This window comes from Pyxicephalus adspersus, chromosome 11 (assembly GCF_032062135.1).
Source record: "Pyxicephalus adspersus chromosome 11, UCB_Pads_2.0, whole genome shotgun sequence".
Taxonomy (NCBI): Eukaryota; Metazoa; Chordata; class Amphibia; order Anura; family Pyxicephalidae; genus Pyxicephalus; species Pyxicephalus adspersus.
This window is the reverse complement of record NC_092868.1, coordinates 35,960,641-35,972,128: the sequence shown is the minus strand read 5'-3', so window position 1 is coordinate 35,972,128 and position 11,488 is coordinate 35,960,641. Positions and strand designations below refer to the sequence as shown.

The 11,488-nt window shown below is 36.4% G+C and overlaps 3 protein-coding genes across 3 annotated transcripts in view; all 3 read left to right on the top strand.

The window, feature by feature from the left end:
• The window catches only part of PCSK7 (proprotein convertase subtilisin/kexin type 7), a 501,704-nt gene that overhangs the window by 152,394 nt on the left and 337,822 nt on the right, over positions 1-11,488 (top strand). The gene's annotated exons all lie outside the window — the stretch shown is intronic.
• Positions 231-5,388, top strand: LOC140341287 (nicotinamide N-methyltransferase-like). Its single transcript, XM_072426909.1, has 3 exons — positions 231-523; positions 2,222-2,429; positions 3,110-5,388. Exons 1-3 carry the CDS (start codon positions 373-375, stop codon positions 3,555-3,557), a joined length of 807 nt encoding a protein of 268 aa, XP_072283010.1. The 5' UTR covers positions 231-372; the 3' UTR covers positions 3,558-5,388.
• Positions 5,532-10,067, top strand: LOC140341289 (nicotinamide N-methyltransferase-like). The gene is made up of 3 exons (XM_072426914.1): positions 5,532-6,641; positions 8,709-8,916; positions 9,151-10,067. Exons 1-3 carry the CDS (start codon positions 6,491-6,493, stop codon positions 9,587-9,589), a joined length of 798 nt encoding a protein of 265 aa, XP_072283015.1. The 5' UTR covers positions 5,532-6,490; the 3' UTR covers positions 9,590-10,067.

Below are 11,488 nucleotides of genomic sequence, written 5' to 3'. Positions count from 1 at the left end.
GAACCTAGAATATTCCTATATGAGTTCCAAAACATCTTTAACATTATAAAACAAATTCAGCTGAACATAACTACTTACTTCTACTAGTTTAGGCTATACATTATTTATGCTAGTTTGTGGTCTGTTATTTGTATAACCTTGACAATTTTTTCCTCATACTATCACAGGAGAAGGTCCACAGAATTTTATTCTGAATGTTTAATTACTGGCAATAATTTACCTGAGAATGATGTTTGGCCTTTTTTTACATTTCATGCTGAACAAAGTCCTTCCTAACCCCCTCTTTTGTTCCAAAGTATTTCATTCCCTGTTTCAACAACACTGAATTTCATAGAATCAAGCTATTTCGGCTCTCCAGGACAGAAGATCAGCATGGCGACTCCATACACACCATCACAAACCTACATTGATGAGTTTAACTCTGTAGATTACTTCAAGACATATTATCACCCTGAAGAAGGAACTTTGACTGGAGATTGGCTTAATTTTGTATTGCAGAATCTTCATGGAACTTTCACATCAGGTAAACCTATGACTTTATTAGTCTGATGTTCAATTTTAGCTTTTTTTTTAATTAACCCTGTAAATGATTTCAAAACAGAAAAAAAATGAAAACAGTCCTCTAAGTCAGTCTTCTTGGTTGACAGGCACGCATAGCACCCTACACTCACAGTGTAACAATGCATAAACCAAGGACAGGTATCAGGAGAGTCGTCAACATGCCTAATGCTAATACAGTACCAGGAAAGGGAAGGAAGGGTACAGAAATAGAGAATTTTAGAGCCATAGGTGGACCACATAAAGATCCCACAAAGATACAACTAAGATTAACAATTTGTTAAGTATTCACGAAAGTTTAATAATTGGTATTACTAATTCAAATGCGTTTCACAAAACAAGTCTGCTTCTTCAGGAGGCATGATAATCAGGAGGCTGTTACTGAAGTTTAATAAAGCACAAGACAATTTGTCCAACATATTTGGAAAAAAGATCTTGACATACTCCGCAATCAATTACAATGTATAATAAAATATTTAATATATATAAGTTATGATTTACATCAAACATTGACAGGATGTTTTGCATCACCAAGGACATTAAATAGTAACAAACAAGCAACCACAAGCCAGGCAGGATATGAGGTAGAAACCTCTGGGGACTGCGATTGTCCTATTCTAAATATAATGGAGGTCATCAAAGATCTAGGGACAATATTGATTCATATATTGATAACATCCATCTCATTCATGTGCACAAATATATAAATAAATATAAGTATTATCCAGAAAAGGGCGCATAAGATACTCAGAAAAAGTTTTTAAGGACTTGATCAAAGCCCTTCCACCCCTTCCACCAACATGTATATGCCAGAAAGCAGAACTGCAACCAAAGTCATGCCTTCTTTCTATGAGTTACACTTAATGAGTAATTCAGAGATCCTAAAAAGAAGAACAATCTTCTGACTATTCTGTTGCTGTTAGAGACTGATGTAAAGAGGAAGCCACACAATGGGAGATGACTAGAGTTAGAAGGGACATCATAATGTTCATCTTAATTTTATGTGTTTAGCACTTTTGTTACTGCCATTTATTAGATATTGTCCTTTAGCCAACTATGGACCATATAAGAAATGTCCTATGCCCACATACATGTTTGAAGGGTCCCAGGCACATTCATTTCTGGGTGGATTCCTTTCCTGGAATGAAAAAGGGAGTGGGCATCACTAACTAGAGGTAACCTAGGATGGACTTATTATTATTATTCTGTAATGAAGATAAAGGGAGCACAGCTTCCCAGTGCAGAAGAATGGGAGGACATGTTTCCAATATTGAACACCTTCCCTGAAGAAAATATGAAGTACCCTATACATGTCTATTAAAATTCAAAACCAGCATCAAATGGTTTGATGCAGTTTGAAGGAGCTCAGTGTCTCAAAGATAACCAACTACATTCCAGCCAGCATAATCTTCAGGTTCCACTTTGTTATATAATTTTGTTTTTAACAAATATTGTGTTTACGTCTCTTCAACTTTCTAAATGTACTATTGGAAAGCCTTCCATGTCTGTACCCCCACCCCCAACAGTTACTTAGTGTAAATGACTGCCAAGTAAAAATCCATCCTTTAAGTTGATATAAAATTCTTGGAGTATTACATAATTTCATGTATCAATTACTCTTCTATGCTAAACTGAAATATTTTGTTTGTTTTTTATGCATAAGGTGGAGTTAAAGGAGACATATTAATTGACTTTGGAGCTGGACCTACAATTTACCACCTCCTCTCTGCCTGTGAAGCTTTCAACAATATCATCACTTCTGACTTTCTTGAGCAAAACCGAGCACAGCTACAAAAGTGGCTGAGGAATGATTCTGATGCATTGGACTGGACTCCAATTGTCAAATTTGTGTGTGAGCTGGAAGGTAACAGGTGTGTTAGAAATAAGGGGCAGGTATGATTAAAATGATATGCCCATTTAATAGCAGTGTTGTCCTCCTCCCTGACATTCTCTATTCTTTATGTATGCTATATGTACCATACCATAAATATTGTAACATAATAAATATTTATTTGATAAAACTGCCAGACTTTCAATTTGGGATATGGAGGTAACTGCAGGTATATAAAACCTACATTAGTTAGTTATTTCCAAGCTATCACAGGAGAAGAAGGCAGATGAAGACCAGGTAAGAATCTTGTCTCATACCATCTTAAAGGACAGTGCTGTGGTGGAAACTCAATCAGTATAAGAATTTGGCTAACTGAAATGTACAACATATGTTAAACATTAAAAACAAAGAAGAAATATGAAAAGTTAAAAAATTTTTTAGCTAACTTATGATATTCAATCATATGTCATGTCTATAATAATTATAACTTGATACAATGATGGCTTCTAAAAGCTTCTTAAGGTATTGATTGAACATAGAGTACCTTCCCTATTGTAGCACAGATATAGAATGCCAATGACACAGGATTTTCTGTCTTTCTTAGTTTTGTACCTGGTACTCTTTTTCCTTCCATACCTCGGTATGGAACCTAATACAGAATATTATAATTGTTTGTTACTTTAATACTAGGAAAAATCAATTTACTATGTTTTTTTTTAGTGACAGTGAAACATGTAAGAAGAAGGAAGAAAAACTTAGAAGAACCGTGACAAAAGTAGTGAAATGTGATGCTCTGAAGAAGAACCCATATGAGTCGGTGGAGATGCCACAAGCTGATTGCCTGATCAGTTGTCTCTGCTTAGAAGCTCCCTGCAAAGATGTGGAATCCTTCACCAATGCTTTGAGGAATCTTAAGGTGTTTCTTAAACCAGGGGGTCACATAATAATTCAGAGTGTACTTAACTGTACATACTATTATGTTGGTCAAAAGAGATTCTCCTGTTTGACCATTTCTAAGGAAGACCTGGAGGCAGCATTTAAAGAGGCTGGCTATGAAATAGTGAAACTCAAAGTCGTTCCATATACTCAAAAACCAAGGATTGACATTAGTGATTATAAAGGCTTTTACTTTGTCCATGCCCGTAAACCTAGTGCAAAAGGCAAATGACTAAATGGGGTTCTAATCAGTAATTTACATTGTTGATTTTCATATTGAGATAGGTAAACAACTAATCAATTTTCAAATTTTCAAATAATTGAATAGTAATAACAACTAATCACTATTGAAAAAAAAATTAAAAAAAGATAACTCTGAGGTTTGCACTGGGACCTTAACCCATATAGTTACTACAGAGGTTAGATGTCAGTGATCCTGACAGCTACATGTCCATGTTAGGCACAGGAACAATGAAATACATTTATCCAAGTCATAGCTAGTAATGTTTGTTACTGTTAGATATGAGGACACATTGAAATATTGAGAAAAACACATCGATTACAACTGTAATTCTATTTTGTTTCCAAAATCTATGTATATTATACATAAAAACACTTTAACTGAGATAGCGCCAAACCTACACCCACCCCACTACAGTAACCTGAAATATCTCCACAATTTAGTATCTTCTAAGATCCTGGCAAAGCATCCACCGATTGTTTACATTCCATCATACTCTGCGGGCCTGCACAGTACAGCTCCTTCCCAGTAATTTGCTGGCTAATTTGCAGGACAAACCATTGTATAACAATAAATGCTTCTATGAGGCAGAGAACACATTGACCCTCTTCTGTCCTGTCCAGACAAGATGCAGCTGTTGTGCAAAGGGAACATTTTAAAGTTTATTATCCCATCCCAAGTTCATTATATCCATCAGGGTGTATCCGGCAACCAGTTCACCATTTTAGAAGGCCCTTATATCTAAAGCTTTGAAAAAAAGAAGAGATTAATACACTCTGCCAACTTGTTAGCTTAATAAATAAGCATTAGTCATCCTGGAATAGGTACATAGCTACACTACAGCTATACAAACATTTTTGAATTGGTAAAGTTTAGCAAAGTGCATGCAAATCATAAATCCGTTTTTTTTATTGTGTTTGGCATCATGTTCTTACTGTATACATTTTCTTTAGTCGTCTTAGGTAAATTTGTAAATATTTTCCAGGTTCCTGACAATACCAGCACCACTTTTTCATGGCAACAATTCCTATCCACTACCTCACAAATAGAAGGAGCATTGTCAGTCTGTTGTGTGCTGTCCATCAAGGGTTAAGTAGTGCTGATACTCCTAGAAGTTTTACACTTGGAGATATTAGGATGAATACTTCACTAAAATGATTTTGCTGGAAAGCTGGAAAGTGGCTTTCTTTAACTGTACCCAATATTAAGAGGGAAAGAGAGATCAGGTATTTGACTTTGACATCAGTTTGAGATGCTTCTAAGAACATTCACAATTAACTGACAGCGTTAAAGGTGTTCTTCTTATGACTTGCATTTGATTCCCTAAGCTATTTTACATTCCCATTGACTCAAAAATAATTGCAGTACTGCAGATACAGTTGATCTGTGACTTTTCCAAATGTGGTTTATGTGTGCACATTTAAATATGCACCATCTTTATTAGTAGGTTTTTCTCACTTTGAGTTTTCACTAACCAAAGATTACTCTCAGATAAAAATGTTCTGTGAAAAGAATCTTTTTGATGGTGTTTTGGGATATAGGATAGTAAAGACCTTACATTTTCTATCTGAAATGATAAACTCTATATGAGCAAACTAATAATGCTTTGATGATGCTGAGTAAAAAAATGTGTATCCTTAGTAGTATATAAGACAAACTATGGATGGAGTTCTAATAACTCTTCTATATACCAATTGTTTCAGTCTTTTAGAAAAATGAAAGAAGCCTAAAATAAGCTATATAGGGCCTTTTATTTTGCCACATTCATTATCCTTTGTATAACTAAATCAAATAAACTTTTTGGTCAAAAAAAGAAAAATAATTGTATTAGTAATTTTTCATCAATACATATTAATCAATAATCAATACATAATAAAACAGAACATGTAGCTTTGTGTCAAATGTCCTCACTGTATGGTAGATATGAACTCACAGAGTTGGTATAAACAAAGGCACATTGAATTATTTTTTTATTCAATTCTTCAATGAATTATTAAATTCCCCAGGCAAAAAAAATGTTTTTACATATAGTTAAAACAGAATCCCATACTACTGTATCACATCATCTGCAGCAATAAAATACAATCAGAAGTACCGGGAGGAGCTTATAAATATGTTATTCCACAGACAGTCATATTCAAGTGGCAGTTTTATACAGGCAGGAGTGCATAAATCTCTTTGTTTTTCTTAAAGATACTTAGTAATATGTCATGATGCTGATTCAATAAATTAGGAGTGAAGTGAGGAGACATTGAGTATGATTTACTTAAGCCATAGACATCTTTCACAGCTTTAAAAACAGGACGTAGCTGTGTACACTTTAAATAACAAATCATGGGAAGTAAAATTTGATAAATGTTTGCTTGCATTCTGATTGAACCATTGCAATACATTAAGATACCTAGACAGGCACTTTGAAAAATAAACATACACTTTCCAAAGTTAATATTTACTTTTTTAAGTGAACTGTCTATTCCTTTAGTGAATCAACCAATTTCTCTTTTCCGTGAAATGCACGCTTAGTAACATTAGTGTCTTAGTTTTATTCTTTAGCACTATTGTCATTTAGGTGGCTACCTTTCTCTTTAATTTAGAGTGCCTGCACATGTAGGCATGCCTGTTCAATTTCTTTTCAATTTCACTTGCAAAATGAGCATTATATACATTACCATACGGTGGCAATGCAGCCCACAGCATAAAATGTTGCTATCTATTCTTGTCCTAAAAGACACACAGCTTTTTTGCTTCAAATATTTAATTAGAAGCAATACTTAATCTGGGAATGGTACCTACATAGTTAACATTTTGTGCTGAGCGAAGTCCATCCTACTTATAAGTAAGTAGTATTTTTATTTCCTGTGCTAGTAGAAGTTCAACTACACTTTATAAAATAAAGAAACTTTTTTCCTGGAGGAGACATCAGCATGGGGACTCCATACACACCATCTCAAACCTACATTGATGAGTTTGATCCTGAGGATTACTACAAAACATACTATGATTCTGAAGAGGGAACATTAACTGGAGAATGGCTTCATTTCGCATTGAGAAATCTTCATGAAACTTTCACTTCAGGTAAATTCGACTGATTTGTTAACACTGCAAGAATCACCACAAAAGAAAATTGCATTTAAAACAAAAAAGCTAAATCAAGTTGTTTTAGATTGTCAGAATTAAATCAGCTTTATTTGTGATCTGTAAACTATGATGATTATAAAGTCTGCATTAAGTCTGTATTTTAATAGAGTTACCATTGCAATTAATCATTAGTTTTGTGTATAATATTTTGTGTATTAGTTTTGAGTCCGCACAAAATTCTTTCATCTAGAGGATATGGATATTATTTATATATATTTATGTTATTTTTCATCCATATGTATGTTTTTATATTAAAAACAGTTGATGCCTTTGTGTAATATATGAGATTTCATATAACTTTTAGACACAAAAGCCTCAGCTGTCCACCATCCATAATGTGTGTTTGATTGCAACGCATACCTCCCAAGATTTAAAAGTGGTAAAAATGTGTTGTTTTAATGTTAAAAAAAAGCTTCCCTTCAGAAACAAGAGTTGAGTGACAGTAAAAAATATTTCACATTTGCTGCTTGTGTATAACTTTAATAATGTATTGTTTTCTAAAAAGAACAATTTATTTATGTATAGTTTATGTAAATTAGGCATATTTCATATTTTCTGTATTTTGGAGTTTTTTTTGTTGGTAATGTTTTTGTAAAATTGGTAATTTTAATTCTCTTAAGGTTAACTTAAAACAGAATCCACCAGTGGTGTGAATAGGGTTGATTGATTAATGACTATCATCAAAAGGTCAATAAGGCAGAAAGGTCAGTAAGGCAGAAACACAGTGGCCATTTGGAGAAGTAGATAAACTAGGTGGCCACAATGCAGAAAACTGTGATAACAGTTGAAAGTCAGTATGGTGCCAGTGAAACAAAGATTGTTGTGAGCTATGCATAATATACACACATGGGCTGATGGGTCAAAAATTTGGATGAGAGCTTGAAATACATGGCATTTTCAGCTCATTTGGCTTCCAATCTAAAACTTGGAATCCTGAAATTGCAAAATTCTGAGTTTCACTATGGTATCAGTTTATATATTGTACAGCAGCTGCACTCTGCTGACTCTACAATGTGCAAATCAGAATTAAAGCTTCCCCCTTGCTGGATTGGCTGATGGTAATAATAATAATAATAATAATAAAGCTTAACACAGGTGGAAAATTTGTTAAAAAACAGATACATTTTTTTCCATTGTGTTCTCTCTTTATTTCTGGGGCTACTAAAAAGGTATACTATTCCTTAAAAAGTAAGGTGTACTATGTGAAATTCTGGTCACATTTATCTATAAACCCCATACCTAAGTTTTATTTGAATTTGAAAAATGCTCCTATGGGTTTCCCAGACCCCTGTCCACTAGCAAATTATATGACAATACTAAGTTCTGAAGCTTCACAATTACCATATTCAAATTGTTGCCAACAATATCCAGTCTTTGAGAAATGGTTGCATGGGTCCCCCAGACATCCCCTGCAAATATAGTGACAATTTAACCCCGTAAGCATTGCCTGCAATGAAAAAAGTTGAAATTTGTAAACTTGGGGATTTAGTCGGATTTTAAAACAGAAAATAATAGTCAGACGTGGTGATCAAGATGCTAAAGTCCATAGAGACAGGTAATTAGTACATATTTAAGGAGGAAGACTAGGAGATCTAAAATGTGTGATCCAAAGCTTTACATACTAATGTATGTTTATATATATATATATATATATATATATATATATATATATATATATTGACCTTGTTAAGGTTACTTATCCTTTTTTATAATAATAGGCTACCTTATGCACTAAAGATGTAGAAAAAACTGATCACAAAACCCAGCCAGTAGACTGATATCAAGGGGCAGAACTGTTGCATCACTATAACACTGTTCTTATTTCTACAGAAAAAACTGCACCATTGTTTTTGCTCCATTTTAAAAGTATAAATCAGCTAACATGATTGTAACTTTTAGAAGCATTTTACGTTAAATCCCTATTGTTACCAAAATATACATATTATTATATATACATGATTTTGCTTGACTCTTCTTTGGTCAATTCTTTTTCTGCCCCTTAAGGTGGAGTTAAAGGAGACATATTAATTGACTTTGGAGCTGGACCTACAATTTACCCCCTTGTCTCTGCATGTGAAGTCTTCAAAAATATCATTACTTCAGATTTCCTTGAGCAAAACCGAGCACAGATAGAAATGTGGCTAAGGAATGATCCTGGTGCATTTGACTGGACACCAATTGTCAAGTTTGTGTGTGAGCTGGAAGGTAACAGGTGTGTAAAATCTGTGCGATAGGTCACACTAGGATAATAAACATGTACAGAAGTAGCTATGTTCCTCTTTATGACTGCTACTGACTCATTATTCTTTTTCATGTAACTAAAGCAGCAACAGCCTTCAGAGGAAAAAACTACAGCCAGAGCTAGATTTGTATTGTAAGGTTTAGATTTACTTAAATGTCTTCAATCATAACACTAAATATAAATAATCTAATATGTTCTTTTTAGTGACAGTGAAAGTTGTAAGAAGAAGGAAGAACAGCTGAGAAGAACTGTGACAAAAGTAGTGAAATGTGATGCTCTGAAGAAGAACCCATTTGAGCCGGCGGAGATGCCCCAAGCTGATTGTTTGATAAGTTGTCTCTGCTTAGAAGCTCCCTGCAAAGATGTGGAATCCTTCACCAATGCTTTGAGGAATCTTAAGGTGTTCCTCAAACCAGGGGGTCACATAATAATTCAGAGTGTACTTAACTGTACATACTATTATGTTGGTCAAAAGAGATTCTCCTGTTTGACCATTTCTAAGGAAGACCTGGAGGCAGCATTTAAAGAGGCTGGCTATAAAATAGTGAAAGTCAAAGTCATTCCATGTACTGAGAAGCCAAGGATGGACATCGGAAATCAGGACAGCTATTACTTTATCCATGCCCGTAGACCATGTTCGTGATCTATAGGGCACATACACCCAGATCATAATTACTCATTTCTCCAATTGCAAAGCATGCTGTTAGGTTAGGGTTAGGCTTCCCCTCAAAACTTGGCGCTAGACTGTAGGTGACTATGGTAGAGGCATTAGTAAGTGAGGGATGGTTAGTGATATGACAAAAAACTTTGTAAAGTGCTGCATAATATGTTGACGCTATATAAATACTAGTTGATAATAATAATTCAAATGTTCGAGGAAACTGATGAAGCTAGGGAAGCAAAATGGATACATGATTCCAATGCCACGTCTATATGTATTAAAAGCGACTTTTCGTTTTCACATAAATTTTGATAATGATTTTACCTGCATTGGACAATTAGGTAAGCTTATGTCTAATGATGATAAACTGCCTTTGATATGTAGGGTACGGGTGGAAAGCAATGGGTGCGGGTTGATCATAACCCATAGAAAATGACCAATAAAGAAAATAACTTGATAAGCAGTTGTATTTGTTGCTTTACAAAATCATGACGCAGAAAAAGAAACGGATAGACATTGTGTAATGCACCTGGGCACACAAACCACAGCCAACTCCAAGAATCCTTTTATCAAGCTTTATTGTTGTCATAAAACAAGACAAGGGTTATTCAGAGATGATCAGTCCGATAAGCGTGGTACAGAAGGGTAAGGCAAAGGCAGGTCAGGAACAATCCGAGGTCAGGGCAGACAGCAGGCAAGAGTAGTCACAAGCAATCCAAGGTCAGGGCAGGCAGAGTTCAGGCAGGATCCACTATTAGACTGGGTTGCTATTGGTAACGACAACAGGTTAATATGCACCAACACAGAGAACGCACCCAAGCACACTGTACACACAGAGGCTTATAGCGGGCAATGGTGTTCAGGACAGGTTCTCCTTAAATGGCCAGAGTGCCCAATGACCTTGCGCCACCTGGCGCAATTTGATTGGAGGATGACTGAATCCCCTGTGGCTGATTTGACACAGGGAATTCAAACTATGTCCTGCCCCGCAGCCAAGTTCCTCGCCCTTGGGGGGTACAAGAGGCACGTGTGGTAGCGCGCACACCTCTTCCCACAGCACCCCTGGGACATTCCCCACTCTGCACATCCACAGTAGTGCTAGGAACAAGACTTTCTCTGTTCACGTCCATAGGGATGCTGGGGATGCCGCCTGGTCGAACAGTAATTTGGCTAGAAAGGATCCCTCCACCTGCAGGGAGAGACAAGCTGCGAACAGGGCAGCAGCCTCGGCCATGCTGCCTGCTGCAGCAATGTATCCCTCTGCGGCTGTGATCCCCAGGGAAATTCCGACACAAGTTCTTCTGCATGTACGCGGTAGGCTGGCACCTAGCATCTCTCCTCTGGTCCAAAACCCTTCCAATCAATGAGATATTGCAGAGAGTTACGTACCTTACGAGAGTCCAGGATCCTCTCAACTTCATATTCGGGTGCTCCCTGCACCTCAACTGGCGGAGGGGGATCTGAAAGGGGAGCTGAGTTGGCAACAGATTTTAATAGAGATACATGGAAGGTGTCTACCCCCCTCAAGGAACTGGGAAGCTTTACTCTATAAGTCACTCTATTAATCTTTTCCGATATTGGGAACGGGCCAACAAATTTGGGTCCTAGCTTGGCTGAGGGTTGGCGGAGGGGAATATAGCGGGTACACACCCAAACCAGATCACCTGGTTGGAACTGGGGCTCAGGGGATCTATGGTGATCTGCAAACCTCTTCTGCTGGGCTACTGCCTCTCTAAGATTACTTTGGACCAGGTTCCAAACAGATCAGGTACGTTCTACCCAATTGTTAAGGACAAAAGGATCAGAGGTTGGACCTGACAGAGAGGACGCTTTGGGACTCCGACCCCCGACACACATAAAAGGAGAGATCCTGGTGGAGGA

Excerpts from the sequence above, each read along its gene's own strand:
- LOC140341289 (XM_072426914.1), top strand. The coding sequence starts at position 6,491 with ATGGGGACTCCATACACACCATCTCAAACCTACATTGATGAGTTTGAT. Across the intron at positions 6,642-8,708 it reads TCATGAAACTTTCACTTCAG|GTGGAGTTAAAGGAGACATA; the intron begins GTAAATTCGACT and ends CTGCCCCTTAAG. Across the intron at positions 8,917-9,150 it reads TGTGAGCTGGAAGGTAACAG|TGACAGTGAAAGTTGTAAGA; the intron begins GTGTGTAAAATC and ends TGTTCTTTTTAG.
- LOC140341287 (XM_072426909.1), top strand. The coding sequence starts at position 373 with ATGGCGACTCCATACACACCATCACAAACCTACATTGATGAGTTTAAC. Across the intron at positions 524-2,221 it reads TCATGGAACTTTCACATCAG|GTGGAGTTAAAGGAGACATA; the intron begins GTAAACCTATGA and ends TTTATGCATAAG. Across the intron at positions 2,430-3,109 it reads TGTGAGCTGGAAGGTAACAG|TGACAGTGAAACATGTAAGA; the intron begins GTGTGTTAGAAA and ends GTTTTTTTTTAG.